This window comes from Magallana gigas, chromosome 10 (assembly GCF_963853765.1).
Source record: "Magallana gigas chromosome 10, xbMagGiga1.1, whole genome shotgun sequence".
NCBI classification, from domain to species: domain Eukaryota; kingdom Metazoa; phylum Mollusca; class Bivalvia; order Ostreida; family Ostreidae; genus Magallana; species Magallana gigas.
In genome coordinates, this window is record NC_088862.1 from 13,466,762 (window position 1) to 13,485,737 (window position 18,976).

The following is an 18,976-nucleotide window of genomic DNA, read 5'->3' on the forward strand; positions in this document are numbered from 1 at the left end:
AATATGCATTTCTAATTATATACACTGTAAGAAAATCTCTTGAAATTCAACATAAAAAAGGTGTAAATCAAAGTATTACAAAATCGGTAACCATTAAATAGAGAAGGGGAAAAAAGTATCGAAACAAAAATGAAGTAAAAAAATTGGAGATTCGAATGCAGCTCACAAGATGGAACCATTTTAACAAGACCTTGGACTTTCAGTAGGACGTAGTTATCTAATTCTTGCGTCAAAACAAGTTAAAAATGACGCGGTTGCAAGCGAACTATTTACCGATTGCGTAATCTTAGCTCAAAAGCCAGACAAATCTTGTTGATTTCAGAGAGCCATGGCTGAGTGGCCGACACTGTAATAGACAGGCCTACGTCACATTGCTGTTTAACACAACTACTCAAAGTCCAAGCTATTGTTAAAATGGTTTTAAGTCCGCTTTGCTTGGATGGGTGCACCGCTAATGCATGTATATTTGTACGTATAGTATTTAAAAGGTTTAAAGGTAACATGATTCGAAGTGTTCTCAGAGATATAAAGCAACAATCCCCTGCAATTTAAGATTAACTACATTTTATTTTCAAGAACTCACCGTTCTGAGAACTACTGTTTGCCTCGGAGTCCAAAATATAAAGCACGCATTTGTGGAGGGCTTCATTCAGCAATCTTGTCTGTTCTTCTAAGGACACCAGCACAATATTCTGTAACACACATTCAAAGAAATAGTTAGTACTCAAAACAGTACAATTGTAGTACATAATCAAACGCCACGACACAGGCTCGGTATCGTGTCAAGATATATTCGAGCATTTTATTTTTTGGAAGGGTGTTTTGGAGAAATGTCGGTTAAATTTCTGGTCTATTCTTTTTTATTTTAGAGAAGACCCGTAATATCTACGAAATATTTGTTTACAGTGATGTGTATTATCTGATTATTACATTTGTATTTTCATTTGTTTACAATACAGTTCTAATTTTCTGCCCATTATCACGTTTAAATACATTGCATTCAAAGAAGGATTAGAATTTCAATTTCCCTTAAGCGTACCCCTTGAGTTCCGGGTAAAAGTAGAACTAGGAGGATGAAGAATCCGGGACAGCATGCAGGCATGTTGGGGTTCATGTGAGGTTCTAAAGGGGTCACCGGAGGAGCTAATTAAAAAAAATGAAAATGAAAATAAAACAACAAATAATTTTAAAAATCCAATATTTCTAAAGCTCATGCCGAATGTATTTGTATAATCAAAAATTTCACGTAAGGTAACGTAAAATTTTAAAATAATTTATTACAATATAATAGCTGTTACCAAAATGCTTCATCTGTTATGAAATTATTTTGGTATGAAATTATGTGTATAAATAATAAATACTTATAATAAAATTACTGTCTTACTTAGATTCATAACCATTGTCATTTCCATTACTTGTGGATATATTAAACACTCCGTTTAATTGCTGAGGGTTTGTTTTTTTAATTAGTTAAAGTTAGAAAAAAATCTCAAAACTTCACGAGTTCGTTTGATATAATTTTCTTCTTTTTTTTCAAATCATAAGGCGATTAGAAAGTACATATACAAAATGTTTATTCCTTTTTTTAAGTATCATAACCCAAAACTTCTATTATAAACTTTATCTCCTTCATAATGTCTATTCTAGAAGAGAGTCGTTTTTACTGCCAGTAATCAAACAGAGAAGATTTTCATACTCACATAAAAATAATCCGGAAATTCCATTTCCCCACGATAGCGTGACCTTTTATGCCCCCTTTTTACTGCAGCATCTGAAGCAAAATGAACCAAAATAACTCAACAGAGACCATAAGCGGTCCAGACTTGTGACAAATAGGCGATCAAACACAACAATGTTGATGCTCTCTTCTGAAGATAGAATTTCCTTACGCAATCGATTTGGAGGATCATCCAAATCCCATCCTTGTGATTTGGCCAGTATAAATGTAGCAAACAAAATGAAACGTAAAATTGAGCTGAGCTTTATTACTGACTTGCATGTAATAGTTTGGCGTTTCATGTATTTCTTTAGTTTAGTTGGATTTTTTCCCCAAAAACAAACATGTTTATATTATCGTTTATATGTCCTCCTAGATTAGTAATGTACATGAATATAAGATTGGACTTTCCTAAGTTGCACACATGTGCCGTCGTAGTTTGGTTGCAGATTTAAAACATAAACAATAATTTTTAATAAATTTGAGTTGGCAGGGTATTTTTCAAATTATTTTGGAGTGCGCATGCGTGGATTTTGCTTGCGTTTTTTTTTTGGAAGGAGGGGTTGTTTTTGTTTTTTGTTTTGTATTTTCAAAGTGCTTGCAATGGAACATGATTGTATCATATCGAAAATACTACAGAAATTGGTTGAAGTACATTTATTTAGCTATACAGATAATGCATGTTTGTTTGTATTCATAGAGAAATGGGTATCAAATTAACTTAAAAATCGTATTAGGCGAAATCATATTACGATAATTGTGAGGTTTTAAATTAAAATACTGTGCAAGACATTGTCTCTCCATAGCATTTTAGAATCCATACACATGTAAGGAAGCATGAACGACGGACAATGTTCATGTACAAATATGCCAGAACAGGAGATTATTAATCTACTCAAACGTGAAATACATTAAAACCGTTAAGTCGGAGGAACTGGGTAAAAGAGATCGAAAGGATACTTCCTGGCTGTAAAATGAAGCCATTTGGAAATAATACCCTATAATTAAATTGTTTCATCAACCATAAGACTACTTTTTTATTGAAGAACAATAAACGTAACCTAAGGATGAGCACACGCCTGGTTTGTAATTGACAGTGCTTTTAGGTTTATAAGTGAATGAAATGGAACTCTATTATAGTCTAAGTTTATCCGTGATCATTTGTGTTCATCAAATTCTAGATCATGCTTGTATTTTCAACTTCCGGTTTTGAGGACGAGCACGCTATTTAGGGAAATTTATGTAATATAGCCTAGAGACACAGTAATGTTATACGATCCATGGTAAAACAGTCTGCAGATTAACAGCAGATAAGATTTTTTTTTTAAATATTTAATTTCATAATGTTTGAAAAGCTTTGCAAGTTATATGTATTATCAATGAAAACCTAATCTTTGATTTCAAGATTGCAAGGCGTATTTCAGAAAAAATGTCTGGAAATGGGGGGGGGGGGGGGTCATCTCGCAATGCTAGCAAAAAGTCTTAAAACACACGTGTACAAGTTCTGATGATGATGAGTAAGGTTCTGTTATAATTGATTTTTGTGAAAATATTCAAACAAAAGGTAAAAAACAAAGCCGCTCGCTAACGAGGCAGTATTTGGCCTAGATTTTAGTTTAGTATGCAGAGCAAGAAAAAGGACGGTACGAAGGGTATATTAATTGCAAAGCTCCTGGGAAACAAACGTAAGAACTTCGCAATTGAGGACAAATCTACTGTGTTCTGACAACCCCACATCTACATAGATCTATACATCTTCCCAATTAGAGGTGTATAAATAAACTTTTTGCTCATTAAAACGACTCCTAAAGAAACATCGGCCATTAAAGATGGTTTTGAATAGCCTTCTTGTCGTAATAATAGACAGTTTCAAGTTTTTAATGACGTCGTATAAAGTAATGATCAGGAAGAAAATAATTTTGTGATATATAGAACTTTTCATCCTTGTAAGGCTGTTTTTTTGTTGTGTAACTGTCAAATTCAGTATCGTTATTGTAATGGATTGGGGAAAAAAGATACAAACTCTTTGTAGGTAGAACAAAGTAAATAATTATCATGAAATATAGGTGATACAAAGAGGCATTTTCATGCGGCATTTTTAACGAAATGAACATTTTTTAAAGGTGATCCTCGACCTGTTTTTTTTAATCTTAGCATGCTCTTTCAAATGCAATGCAATAACCATAACGGTTAAAAACACTGTCTTTCAGTTAAATGTTCTTGAAGACAAAGAACTGGCTAAGTACTTTTGTTAGGTCAAAGTTTGTCCCAGAAAATGGGTTAAAGATGGCCCCTGCTACAACCCAGATTCCTTTTGGATGGAATCACATTTGCAAGACTTTATATGTTGCAATTTGAAACAAACTTGAGTCATCATTTATTTATGCAGGTATAAACATCCTTGGGCTAATGTTACAGGTTTGTGGGTCAGGAAATAAACATTGCATAATATTTATAAATACATCGCAAGATTTCATAAATATCAAACACAGTTTTCAATGAATTCTTGTTCAGTTTAAACATATTTATTAAGGAGGCTCGCCGGTTAATAAAACGGTTAATAAAACCATCGGAACTTCCTCAAACTTTCAGATATAATTTGTTTAGCTATAAGCTATCATTTAGCAAAGAAAAAATCGAAATATTTTAGCTTTGAAATTTGATTATTTTGCTTTATCTGTATATAGAACTCTTCTTCTGAAGGAGATTAATTTAGTCAAAAAATCACCACGACCATCAAGCTCTCTTAATAAGCTCAGTGGAATTGTGCAAGAGACACCGCCTATAATATAGAACACAAGCTCCTCCCACAGTCGAGCGGTGAAAATCTTGTACAAATATTAATACTAGACTAAGTATACTAGTAGAGTATATCATTAATGACTAGCATTGTTATTGTATACAGAAAATAAGGAAATGCATTAATATCAAAATTATAAAAAAAAACCGTGAACTTTATTTATTTTTCAACGATTGATAAACAAGTTCTACAACTTATATTAATATCAAAATTATAGGTTACAAGATTCTATGCTTTACATTTAGAAGACTCGATATGCTTACAAATTTGATTTGACTCATGTTTGACCATGAAAAATAGATATATTTAGGCATAATGGTTGGTGTCAAAATGTCGTTGAATCAAGCTTACAAATCAGTTTAATACGTTGCGCAGCCGTAGTAAAACTAATATTTACAAACATAATAAAATGTGGATTATATCTATATTTTGCTCTTTTTTTTTTTGGTTCATCTTATTTAACGTTACTTCTGCCAAGTTTGCAAACTATGATGTACGTTCGTCAGTAGTATACGTCATGTAACAATATAATGGTTTATCAAATTTCGGTGCATACCATGATTACAGGCGTGTAGCAGAGTTTCCCGAAATATCTTGACGAACAAAACCCAGAACTAAAACCAAAACCTATTCGCCAATCTTTCAAAATCGTTGTCCGTTTGGTGGTCGTGGGGAAGGGGTCATTAATGTGTATTATAGAGTATTATACTGATAATTTTGTTCATTTCTACTAGTATATGATTTTTACAGGCTTCCAAAGTAATGTAGAGGTGCCAGCTTCTTCAAAACTTAATTTTCTGCATGTAAATTTTAGAAAAACGCCTGTTGCGAGAACAAAGGGGAACAACAACCCCCACCCCCTTTGCCCCCCCCCCCCCCCCCCCCCGGCCGATAAAACGTTCCTGATGCGCAATTATAATTATCAATGCATATTTAGAAGAGGGATTCATACTCACATTAACCGCTGCAGGTTGTGTAGTTTACGAGTCGGTCTAACGGTCTATATTCCGGAATCTGACACTGTTTCTGTTATTATAATGATGATGGTGATTGACTTGTACCATGATGTGTGTGTTCCTATGTCTAGCCGTTGGCTTCTGATCTCTGAATCCTTTCTCGTTCTCACTGTCCAAGATTATCCCAAGAAAGCCCTGAAATATATATATTTCTTATCCAAACAGACATGTATCTATCAGGGTTAACATGTCAATGAATTCCTAGGGTAAGTATCGCCATAATGTATGGTGGAAGTCTTTAAGTATTAGGATTTTGAGATTATTGCCAAGTAGAAATGACATGGAATCTTCATTTTTATCATGAAAAGCAGTACCTTTAAAACACGTTTACTGTTCATATAATTCTTTGTGTGCAAGTGTTACATTAAATGCTTAATTTTGAAACGCTGAAGCTGCTAAGCTTTATTAGTAACTTAGGTCATTTATTTTAAATCCAGGTGACTACTTTATAAGCAATGGGGAACGATCTTCATTTTCATCAAATATCTCATGAACAAAAAAAATACAATTTATGCCTGACTTAAATACATAAGATAAGTAAATATATCGCTTGTCTTATTATACCATAAGCAATACTAGTATAGGTTGAATGATTGCATCTGAAAATCGGCAGTTTTTGGACCAAAGGTCACTCAAATAAGGTCGTGGGATGAAGCTACATGTATTCAGTCAACTGAAAGGTAACTGAAATGTGACTAAATTGTGACGGAAAAATAACTGAAATGTGACTAAATTGTGACTGAAAGGTAACTGAAAGGTAACTGAAATGTGACTAAATTGTGACTGAAAAGTAACTGAAATGTGACTAAATTGTGACTGAAAGGTAACTGAAATGTGACTAAATTGTGACCGAAAGGTAACTGAAATGTGACTAAATTGTGACTGAAAAGTAACTAAAATGTGACTAAATTGTGACCGAAAGGTAACTGAAATGTGAGTAAATTGTGACTGAAAGGTAACTGAAATGTTACTAAATTTTGACTGAAAGGTAACTGAAATGTGACTAAATTGTGACTGAAAAGTAACTGAAATGTGACTAAATTGTGACCGAAAGGTAACTGAAATGTGACTAAATTGTGACCGAAAGGTAACTGAAATGTAACTAAATTGTGACTAATAGGCATAGCTCTATCACCCAGTCACCTTCTCGCACCTTTTTATACCATTCACTTCACTAAAAGTCACGTGCTAATTATGTGATTCGTTTTAAAAAAAAAATTAATTTTTGGAGAAAGAATTTCGATGTAGATTTGTCTGTACAAAAATCTGCCTTTTTTAATGAATACATTATCTGTCACAAAATTTCTTCTTATTTTTTTGCTTGAGAATTTGGTTTCCGTATTTCTGCTGTGGGGTTTGTAATTTTCTTGAGAAATCGACATTTGTTAAGCCCTGATTAAGATTGGCAGAATTGATTCATTTCCCTCCATTAACAATTCCCGGATCTCGCTTTCAAGACATAGTAGAAGTCGGAATTCTATATTATATAAAATCAGCTTTTCATTTTGAGAGATTCTGACGGAGTAGGCGATGTTCACGAGTATTATATTCTATAAAAAAACAAAAAAACAAAAAAAACCAACTTATTAACTGAATTTACTGCTCGACAAATTTAATGACTCGTAGTTGTCAATCAGGCCGCGAGTTTTGCTTTAAGATAGAGCTAAATGATAAAGATAATAACTGCATATTGTTTGTCTGGTTAACACAAAACAAATCTGCCTATATAACTTATGAAAGCAAACAGACCGAACAATACTTCTTTAAATAGTTACTAAGTATACCCGCTATAAAGCGGAGGTGGCTCTTGAACATACTTTAAAGGTAAAATGATGCATTTATGCGGTTTATGCTGTGTCTCTATTTCACTTCAATGTATGGTTTACAAGTTGCAGTATTTCCTTGTAGGTTTTAAATCATAGTGGACAACTTCATTTTACGGATGTAAATGTTATGTAATTCTATCGACGCATCATTAGAACGGTGAGAACACTACAGAGTGTGTCATGGTGTTTTTTAAAAATGAATCTACTTATACTTGCAACTGTAATTGTTACATGTACATGTAAGATATAAAATTCACTTTTAACTATTTACGCTTTAATACATGACTTTGTATTGTATCGTAAGGGTCACTTGATAACAATATCAAACAAAAATATATTACAAAAACCATGGAATGATAACATGTGCAATTTACTTAAAAGTACTTGTATGAAAAATGTGATCAATTTCCTCTGTTGATTGTTCGGAGAGAAATAAAGAAATCAATAATTTAACGCAGAATAAAGCTTTAAATGGCGAAAAGAGCCTGATTATATTAAAACTGAATATACATTGTTTTATGAAAACAATAAAATATAATAAATAATTATAAATTATTCAAATTAATTAAAATATAAAAAAAAAATTAAATATGTTTAAATCGTAAAAACTCATCAACCACTACCTCCTGCCCCTACCCACGAACCGAGGGTTTAGTACATGTATAGTTAATCATATATTGATATAGTATAGTTATGGTAAAGTAAACTTGTATATTTTGGGAATAGTATAGTTAGTCATATCTTGATTATTGTAATCTTGATATTGTATAGTCATGGTATATAATGTATATATTTGGAATAGTCTAATTAGTCATATATTAACATAGCATAGTTATGGTATAGTAAGTATAATTTTTGGGATCATAATCTTCCACGTGATACATTAAATGACGGCATATTACATGCGCATAACGGACGGGTACAGGTAATACCAGCTGCTTGTAAATTATGAATTCTATATAATATACCTACCTTTCAAAACGTTTACGAATACCTCCACAGAGCTGAATTGAACAAAACCCTTGCTACCTGCGCTCACTAACAAACACGTGCTTCTAATCCTTTGTTTTCATAAACAAACTCACTCATATCACACATCAGATAAATAAATGAATCTGAATTCACATCGTTATGTACACAAAATCGTATGTATACATATCGCCAGGTGGCGTGGTAGCGACATTATAATAGAAGCACAGAGGAAGAAAATAGCCGTGTAGAGTAGACCCAAGACCGGTTGCTAAATATAAGTGACGACATGCAATATATCCCTCCTGTAATGGCCAGGAATAACCAGACTAGTATATATATATATTTATATGATATTTGTCAGATAATATATCGCGTTGACTAACTTGATTCCTTCCTTCGGACTTTAATCGCCAGATTTCACAGTGATATGACTTAGATTACAATCATGATAAATCTGGTGTAACCTTATAAAAAAGTGCGATGTTCAAGTATCGCTAAATATAAACATAATTATATAGGTTTAAATTCCCTCGTGTTGAATGGGGTTATGGTTTAAATCGTGCGGATTCTAAATTTTATTTGAAAAATTTAAATTGATTTAAATTAATGAATGTGACATAAAGGAGTGCACGAAGTTTATATGTTTAAAATGATCGTTCCAGATTGTACAGTATGAATTATTTTGATTTCAAAGGAGTATTTTCTATGTACATGTATACACATTCACACATTCAGCTGTTTACGGAGAGAGAGAGAGAGAGAGAGAGAGAGAGAGAGAGAGAGAGAGAGAGAGAGAGAGAGAGAGAGAGAGAGAGAGAGAGAGAGAGAGAGAGATCATGTTAGCGGAAAAAGAAAACTGATATGCTCCGTAAAATGAGTACTATTATACATTATACACTAAGCAATGTTCAGATCATCATCTCTATTATTATTCAAAATTGATAAAAAATGATAAAAGTTGGAAATACGAAACAGGAAATATTGTTATTTATGTTAATTAACCGCTTCAGTAGAAGGAAATTCTACTAGACTAAATGATTAATAGAAATAAATATTTCTTCCGCAATACTCGAGAATCATCAAAGTGTTACTATATCGATAGAGATACTTACCTATAATTAATTGTGCTCCAGTAAAAAAAAAGAATTTTATTTCCGTTTTGCGATAAATTAAGCAGAGTGATTCGTAAACAAACTCCAAAGATCACTCGAAATGTGAATTTCGATTACCACTCGTTGTTTTTCTCACAAAACCCCTTTTGCTCCAAGATACAAAAAATCCCCCCACAATGCAGAAACAATTAAATCGAACAAACAGACGGACGAGTTATTCAATTAGGGAGAACGGCCCTTAAGTACTGGTATAGGCTGCGAAGGTTGAATAGGTCTATTCTGTTTCGCGGTAGCTCTTAAAAGAGGACTGGGTATAAGGACATTGTAAAGCTAACAGTAGATGACAAAGGTTAATATTTGACTTTCATTGCAAACAAAAACAGACAAGCCTTTGCCACTGAGTGTTTGGTGAAAAAAATCGAACGGCTTGGTGTGTATGGTAAATGAAGAGGGTATTTAAAAACGATATTGTCATACCGCAGGAAAATAATGTTTTTCGAGTATCAACTTGATGAAGAAATAAAGGAAGAAATTGGAATCGGTTTCCATTCAATAGAACATTGTTATGTTTACATGGTGGTCCAGCAAAAAGAAAGAAAAAAATCGTTGTCTTGGAGCTAAAAGTTCAAGTGATAGAATTTAAACCCTCTTGGCTTTTTAATTGTACTTGTTACAGTTTTATTCAATTTACTAAAAAGCTATTTAAGAGTTCATAAAGCTGTTTAACTAGCAGGTTCTCAAATAATGATACGAGGCGAATACAAGGGAGAAGGGGAAAACTCAGAAAGGGGGGGGGGATGGATTGGGTGGACGTTTTCTACTAAGATTTGGCACCATATATATCGCGTTCTCTCAACAACTTTACTAGCTTTATCCTTTACTCATTTTTCTACATGTTTTCTTACTTAATCAGAATGAATTGCCCCATGAATTCATATGATGAAAAAAATAAAGCGAAACCCCTTTGGCCTCCTTGATTCACGTTTTAAAAGTACAGGTATTTCACTTTCTGTGTATTGGATTGGCATCATCCGGTAAAGTGTGCGTTCCTTGATAGGCTACCTTAAACATAAGTGCATTGTCAACAATATGGATAACCGTATGTCAAGGTAAACTTGAAAAGTTCAAGGTCAAAACAGAAAATGCCGATCTTTCTCAGTTTACTGCTAAACGATTTGGTTGAATTGACAAGATTAATTATTTTTTGGGACCAGAATTCAATTGTAGCTTCATCCTGATTCATGTTGCTTAGTTGGGTTCCAGAAAATTGAACAAAACAGAAAAGCTTTCACGTTTTGTGGACGACGAGGCAAAGCATAAATTAACAATTACATTTTATGGAACTTTTGTCTGTCTGTATGTCTGTCTATCTCCTTCTTTTGTTTTATATATTTTTTGCTTAAACACCATTTTATTTATTTTAGACTTAAATTCAAAGAAAAAATATATTCCAGTATATTCAATATATCTCCCATTTTTAGACACTTTGATTACTCGGCTTGACGCTTAAACAAATACACGACAGCCATGCGTTACATAACGTAGCCAGGATTTTATCTCTTTAAGAATAATGTATGGGGTTATTTGGTCTCATATCACCACAAATCTGACAATAGCAAATGCTCAGCAACTGTTCTGAGCAGGAACTTTTTTTTCTGCTCAACTGTTGTTACAGATAAACTGAAATTAATCCAAACTCTTAACGATTGATACAAGTAACAAAGTTTTTACAAAAAAGCATTCACCGAAATCAATTTGTTGGGGAAGACACATTCTAAAAAGCTTTAAAACTATTTTCGATTTTTTTTCTTTCAATTTGGGTCCATCGCGATGAGAAAGCAAAATTGATTCGCATTTCATTGGGGGGGGGGGGGTCTATCTTGATTAACCAGGGGGCGATAATTGTGAATAAGGCAACGTCGGTTTATTATTCTCAATTTGCCACTTAGAAAGCAAAACACTACAGTTTTTGAAAGTTTGTTTGACGATAATGTTATAAAAACATGCAGTTGTTTACAGATGCATGCGAAAGGGTTAACAGGATTGGTCAGCCTCCCTCCACAAAAGTGTGAAGGAGCCAATCCGAAAGGAATATGAATTTTATTTATGAGAACGAGAAAAGTTTAATGACTTGGTTCACGGTCAGTAAAAGCCTATTCGAGATTGTCCGTGGTTTTTCGACGATGCTTAATAGGATTTCTAAATTGTTTTCAAAAGTGCAGTATAGTTAAACTCTAGACTTGATATTCTGCGTCCCAAAACTTTCATCTCCTCCAATTGTCTTAAATCACCCCCCCCCCCTCCCCCCTTCATAAAACCTAGCTGCATTCCCAGTACAACTCTTCTCTCCCCGGTATCCTCACCCCATGACTCCATATATTTCCTCTGAACCTGACTCAAGGTCCATAAAAGATATACTTTTGATCTCTGTCTCACTTTTTCCCCAACATGCACTGTATCTGGATATCATGTATTTTATGGACCCGAGACCCTGATATAGAGTCACTTGTCCCGGATTTCCCTAAAGTTATATACCTATGGTCCAATTTTTTTTCGGAAAAAAGATTACCACCCCCCCCCCCCCCTCTACTTAAAGCACACGCACACAAAACAATGTCTTCCACCCAAATTTTTTCTAACATGCAAGTTTTTGGACTAAATCCTACTTTTGCATTACAACCTGCCTGTAAAAAATTCCATCTGTGTTGTGTACTCGTCATAAAAACGCATCGCATTTTCGCCCCAAAGTTGCGAGCAGGTTTCAAAGATTGCCGTGTTAGTAAATACTTGGGATCTAAATTTAGCCTCGTAAATGCAATTACAGCGTTTATTTCGAGGTTATAAATTGGGGTTTAAGAGATCTGGCGGCATTTTTCTATGTTTGATGTCTCTCATATTTCTTCCTGTCCTTGAGCAATTTACCGGGTGGGGGGAATTAAATAGTGATTCGTTTATGACCGTTTAACAAAGTGTCAAGCCGTTTCATGAAGCGATAAGGATATAGATTAATAAACGCCATTCAATCGACTGTTTGACTTTTCTATTGACCTTTGACCGTCATCCCCTCCCCCATATAATAACTAATAATGACTTATTATAGCCACAAGAATGGTAGATTTTTTTTGTGAGAATTAGGTTGGGTTTTTTTGGTGATCGTTGATGGGACGATTATTTCTCAATGAATGGTTTTTTTTTTTTTTCAATTTTAGTGATATTCGATCGATTCGAATTACACATGTAGTTTCATTTGCTCGTGAACAATAAAAGTTAACGTGAAATCATTTGAACTGTTCTGAAATATTTAGACCTTGGTGACATTCCATAAGTTTAAGCAAACATCAAACGATCTCTTTCTCACGAGTCGATGTAAAATAAAACCCATTAAAGATTGCCAATAAAAAAAAGAATAGAGGATCGAGGCCCCATATTGTAATGAATAGATAAAAACGACAAGGTCGAACTCTTTCTTATTTAAAATGAATTTGACCTAAATAGTTGCCCTTCAGAAAGCCTAAATCTAGAGTTGTATATGCATGTATATTGTTAAAGCGGAGTGTCTGCCATTTTCCCCTTACACTGTATTGTCATAAATTTCGTGAAATGAAGGGCATGCTTTTTGTCAGAATCCATTTATAAGACCGAGAATTTCTTCTATTGCCTCTCGAGACCGCCCGAGTATTTTGTATATATATAAGAATTGCAGATAACGTTTGTTTAATTTGTCTGAACAAATCCTAGTGTGCTCGACTCTTGAGTTTTGCAAACCTACCGGGAAATAGTGTTGTTTTTATTTTCTTATGTAAACTACCGAGTTTCTCTATTTAAATCTGGTTAATTTTATGTAAATGTCCATACATTATAGATACATGTATATATTGAAGGTACATGCACGTGTGTGGTTTTAGATCTGACGATATTAAATGGGTAAAAATGTATAGCAATGAATTTTAGAGAAAATGTTGTCTATCAGATATGTAGGTCTATGCCAATCAGATACAAAGACCAAGATTTTATTAAGTGGAAATGTAAGAGTTGTATGTGTAAATAGGGTATTTTATGCAATTATTATTAAACAATTTTTAAAACATCTTCACGTGTTATAACATTGTAAAAAAAAATTTGGAATATTTATTTTAAGCTTTAAGTGGAGTGAAGGAGCGGAAGAGGGGGGGGGGCAGATGGATAAATAAATAAGCCGGGATAATTTGATAAATTGATAAAATGAGTGACTATAAGTGTCAAAGCTTTCTGTGAGCACACACAGATTCGAATATTCTTATTTCAACTTTAAACATACATTAACTTAATAAATGACAATCGCAATATGCAATGAATAGACCCCCCCCCCCAAAAAAAAAAATAAAAATAAAAAAAATTGGTGCAACTTCACATTAAATTATAAAAGAAGAAACAAAACGGCAGAATTTTTAAAGTTCGTGAGATTGAAAAGAAACTACGTGTTTACTATATAGTCATTTTGGGTTAATACATGTAATTGAAAACTCAAAACAAAAAGTCTAGCTTTGGCTAAACCATTTTAACATGGAACATACATGATTACTGTAAATGTACCAGCGGAATACTGAATGTACATTTTTTTTCAAACGAATCTTTCGTTCTTTTGGATTCCGGAGAAAACCTGACCAAAAAGTAAGCTATTGTGTGTTCGTGCCCAGCTGATTAATGATGTATCATTGCAAGATCGACACACAGACGGAAATGACGTTACAATTTGAATCATTTCAATACGAGCGTGTCAAAATGTCAAAATCGAACAATTTCAAGAACTTTGAAGGATCGAAACCCCCTGCATCAAAATAATTTGTGTGGGATTGATTTTCAAATATGGCGTCTCATGCAGGTTTCATGAAACTCCCACAGTAAACGTTTTTGTTCGTAACTTAATCGATGACGTCATAACCATTAAAAACACGGCCCTGCCGCCCCACATACCACGAATTGATTAGAAATCAGCCCATTAAGAACATGTTATGTAAACATAACATGAATAGAGGGTTTCTAACGTCTCTGATATCACTAAAATATGTTGGTGATGTTTTTGTTTGCAAACGCTGAATCATGTAACCCTAATTTTCGCTATTACATAAACATTTACTTAATTTTGTTATTACGTAATCGCATTCAAACATACGCGATGAGTAATAAATTAAAATAATTTATATTTGTACTTTGCTTGACGAGATATTGGTTGCTACAAGTACATGCATAAGAAAAATATGTCATTATTCCGTCAATTTTCAGGTAAAAAAAAACCCGAATATTTTAAAGTCTGACCAAATACAAAGTACGATAAGTTGAATTTCAAAGTCATTCTTGGTAACAAAAAATACCCTGTAATTGAGATACGGTGTTTGTACGTGTAGTACAAGGTTCCAAATTCCAAACAGAAGTGTATTGCTTATTGAAGATCTGAAGACTAAATTGCAATCATGCAAGATTAACACTCGAATCACGTGAGATTAACACTCGAATCACGCGAGATTAACGCTATGATCACGACGAAAACACGTTGTAATGTGGAATATCATCGCTAAGGCTATAGCTTTAAAAAGTGGCTACCAAATAAATTGGCTTGTAATAAACAATTTTAGTTGGGTTTTTTAATCCATTGTGGATGGGCAGGTTCTTTTTCTCATTCAACTGAAAAATTAAAATTACAATTCACAAAGAACACTGTTTATATGATATTCAAGGGTGATGTCTTATGAATACCCTTGAACTAACTTAAAACAACTTTAAGTTGAAAGATGACAACTTCAAAAAGTACACGTCTTACGGTGCATGAGACATGTATGTAGTTTATATGTGCATGAGCAGTAGATATAAATCACGCAAATAATCTTATATTACCTTATCCGCGACTAAAAAGGCTCAAGTAGTTTCTAAAAATAAACATGAAGTTTGCGAAGCTCTTTTAACTGAAGGGCCAGAACAAAGGATACAGGGTTTAATAAACACACGTGTTAAATCTATGGGGCCTTTTTTTTTTACTTTAACAGATCTAGATTTATGAAAGGTGTCTGGGGAATTTCAAGGGGGTCCTTCAATTTGTATTTAGACTGACAAAAGAAATCGGATGTCACAAACAATAGCCGTCTTTACGATATCATTATCGAAGAATAAAAAAATTATATTGTCGATAATAAGGGAGTTTATTTTAGAAAGTCTTTTAAAAAAAAACAAAAAAAAAACCCCTTGATTCCAAAATGTGCTGTTTAATTTGTTTTCCATGTTTTCGATTCAAGTTTTGTCACGCAGAGCAAAGAAAGGAAAATGACCCCCATTGCTCGAAGAGGTCATTCCGTTTATGTAAACTATACAACAGCATGTTACAAAAAAAGTACAGAAAAGAACACACAACATTCAAGCAACGATAATACATGTAGTTGACGTTTAGATCTTTGACTGTATGTTCCTACAAAACATTTACTTTCTGTCCTGCAATGTTCATAGCCAAATGGCCGCAATGGTCTCTTATACGTTTGAAACATTTTTTCCCCGTGTGATATAATTTATAATTTACATTCGATGGCAAACAAATTGTTCACCAACACTGCCTAATGTTGGCGTAGGCGTGTTGATTAGGCCCTATATTTAAGGTTTTATATAATTATTTTCCACTAAACATTAAATACATTAGACAGTTTCGCCGCATATGATGCTCACGTGAAGTGCTTTTCATATAAGAATGATCATATAGAATGATATGAAAATTGATTCATATAAGAATTATATATTCACCATCATATCATTTTGATATAAGAATTATCTGTGACAAAATCCCCTGTGTAAATATTACTTAGTCTATTGCATGGTGATTTTTCTTCTGTTTGCATGAATGCTGCTTAACTTGAAATTTTATTACAAGTTAAAGATGACATTTGGATAACTTTTTTTCGTTTTGATATAGATCGCGTCCATAGCTTGCGTCCATGTCTGATTGTGCAAGCATCATTGTGAAAACTTTCACACAAAAGGATCTTGCAATGAAATTGGTTTTTCTTTTTGTGATTCCATGGTTCGTGTATTATACAATTTTAACTTAAATTCATATCTTGATATCAGTAGAAGATTACGTAATTTTGAATAAAATGAGAAGTCCTTCTCAGTTTCGAAGATTGTTGAAAGATAACTGTCCTTCCTAGATTTCTTTATGATACCGAATGAAACAAAAATAGATGCCGTATAAAATATCGTTCTAGTAATTTTTTTTCCGATTCTCATCGGACCCCTGGGAATCTCCTCTGTTTGACTGCTTTCAGTTCATAAACAGTGATAATTTTCGTGGATTCCGAAATGCTTTCAGTTTCGCTTAATTAATAGTAAGAATTTAAACTAAAAATGAAGCAATTATTAATAATGTCTTAAAATACTGCTCTTATCTGTTGCATTTATTTTACTTTTATGCAAACATCGTTTAATACACCCCTTAAACCTTCGCATTTTCACTCGAACTTCAAGAGTGAACATGGGGACGCAAGAAATCAAGAATCGTTACATAGAGCCCCCCCCCCCCCCCCCCCCCCCTTAGCCCACTCCTCGTTCTATTTATTGGACATTTAATTTCCTCGCTTTAAAATCAAATTCAAAGTGGCTTGGCACCAACTCTTTGGTCTACTTAAACGAAAAGTTCTTTCATTTCTTGACCGGAAAAACATATTTATTCAGACCTTACCCCCCTTTACAGAACTGCCACCGAGGGCCTACAGTCTAACAATACTCAACGCCGGTGGCAGTTTTCGATGGGTTTTTTTTTTCTCAGTTTATAATGAACCGAGAAACTGATATACGTTCTATACAGACCGGGGGAAGATAGGGCACGAGTGACGATCTCCCTAACCATTAATTGGCTTCTTGGTTTTTATTGTGGTTTATCGAGGGTTGGCGCTGACAGACAAAATACAAATGTCGATTCGGATTTCTGTAAATCTCTGGGAATTTGTGAAGGATTGAATGAATTTTTTTTTAAGTTTCTGGTTCTTGCATTATTTTTAATCAATTAAAAACAAAAAAGCAGTAAATTCAATTAAAAGTTCGAATTGCGCTGCTACGAATACATAAATAAATCAAATAGACAAAAATAAATGAAAGATAATGAGCAAATTGGATTTGTGCTATAACTATTTCAAGTATATGTTGTGGGAAGTGATAATTGCATGAATGCATCCTTAAATTTCCAGTAACTTCTAATAAAAAAAAAACTATATCATAACTAACATTTATACAGTCAATAATTAGGAGACCAAATCCTGTTAAACTTACCTTTTTTAAATTGGCGTTATTCTAAAAACCTTGTCCTCAACAATACAAAATCAAACAACGTTAAAGTTTCAACAACGTCGGATTAGAGCAAATTCTGGAGGAGTTCCATCGTCAGCCTGATGAGTTGGAAGGATTCAAGAAGACAGCAGACGACACCAATTTCTATCATTTGTTGGAAGACGGGCACCCAGCAGATGAAGTCTGATCATGAGCTGCTATAAATCTCAGACAGCCGATTTATTTACCATTCACTCTGCGAATTACTTTGAAGAAGTCATGACCCACCACATGTTGAAGCTCCCAGTCTTGCACTTCAGATGGCGGAAAGGTGACAGAATCCAGAAAGCTGATTTCTTTAATTTTCTCTGTTCTCTCTTTGCTTCTTTTTCTTCCTTGTCCACTCTATATATATCTGTGACCAATACCTGCCTCTTAATTTCTTTGGCGATAGTATTTACTTAATTCTCGCTCATTCTCACTAACTCTCGCTCTCTATCATGATAGCTTCTATTTTCTATTCGTGACCAATATATTTTCTTTTATTGGTGCAGTCTGATGGAAAATATTCGTTTTTCTCACACGAAAAAAAAAATCCAGATTTATATGTCTCGTTATATTATTTAAGCTTCCGGATAGAGTTGGAAAATCAGACACGGAGATGATTACAGACGGTCTATATTCAGTCGGGATTGAATTCTCTCTGGTTCTCGCGAGAACTCGGATCAAATTATAAACACCGGGGATCTATGACTTAGCTATGTTACTTTAACATGGCAGTAAGTATTGACAATCTATTGAATTTGAATTTACTCAGAGTAGAGGACTTAGTCGCTTTCCATCAAAGCACAAGAGAAAACCGAATGTTGCTAAATTTGTTCAGTAATTATTGAATTCAATAAATGTGGTTATTTTGGGCTCGGCCATTGTTCGGGTTTAAATAAAAGCTGTTTGAGACATTGAAAGAAAAAGTGAAAGCCGTCTGTGTGAAATTTAAAGACAAGTATTTAAATAGCATGCTGATAGGTGCTTTGCCGTCTGATCATTTCGATTTTTATTTTTTACCCCATTCTCTCTTATGTTCACACTTCGTTTTGAATTGGTTCGAAGTGGTGGAATATATTTCACACGCTTCCCATTTTGGGATGAATTGATTTTTTTTTAGGTAGTGCATTCTTTTAAAGCGAGAAAAAAAGTCAGTGTCTGCGCGTGAATTAAAATAACTAATTTAACTTATCGTTAGATTTGTTAAT

General features: G+C 33.7%; 1 protein-coding gene across 4 annotated transcripts in view; it reads right to left on the reverse strand.

Annotated features, from left to right (window-relative positions):
• The window catches only part of LOC105346244 (secretin receptor), a 31,374-nt gene extending 12,945 nt beyond the window's left edge, over positions 1 to 18,429 (reverse strand). For 2 of the 4 annotated variants that reach the window (XM_034454804.2, XM_034454801.2), the window contains exons 1-5: positions 8,332 to 8,619; positions 5,474 to 5,668; positions 1,701 to 1,771; positions 1,040 to 1,143; positions 584 to 692 (exon numbers count right to left, since the gene is read on the reverse strand). In XM_034454804.2, the coding sequence (XP_034310695.1) occupies positions 584 to 692; positions 1,040 to 1,114 (184 nt within the window). In that variant the 5' untranslated portion in view covers positions 1,115 to 1,143; positions 1,701 to 1,771; positions 5,474 to 5,668; positions 8,332 to 8,619. Of the gene's footprint in view, positions 1 to 583; positions 693 to 1,039; positions 1,144 to 1,700; positions 1,772 to 5,473; positions 5,669 to 8,331; positions 8,620 to 9,443; positions 9,812 to 17,726 lie in introns of those variants that run through there. The other 2 variants (XM_034454802.2, XM_034454803.2) reach the window with 2 other exon arrangements.
• Positions 18,430 to 18,976: the final 547 nt, after the last annotated feature.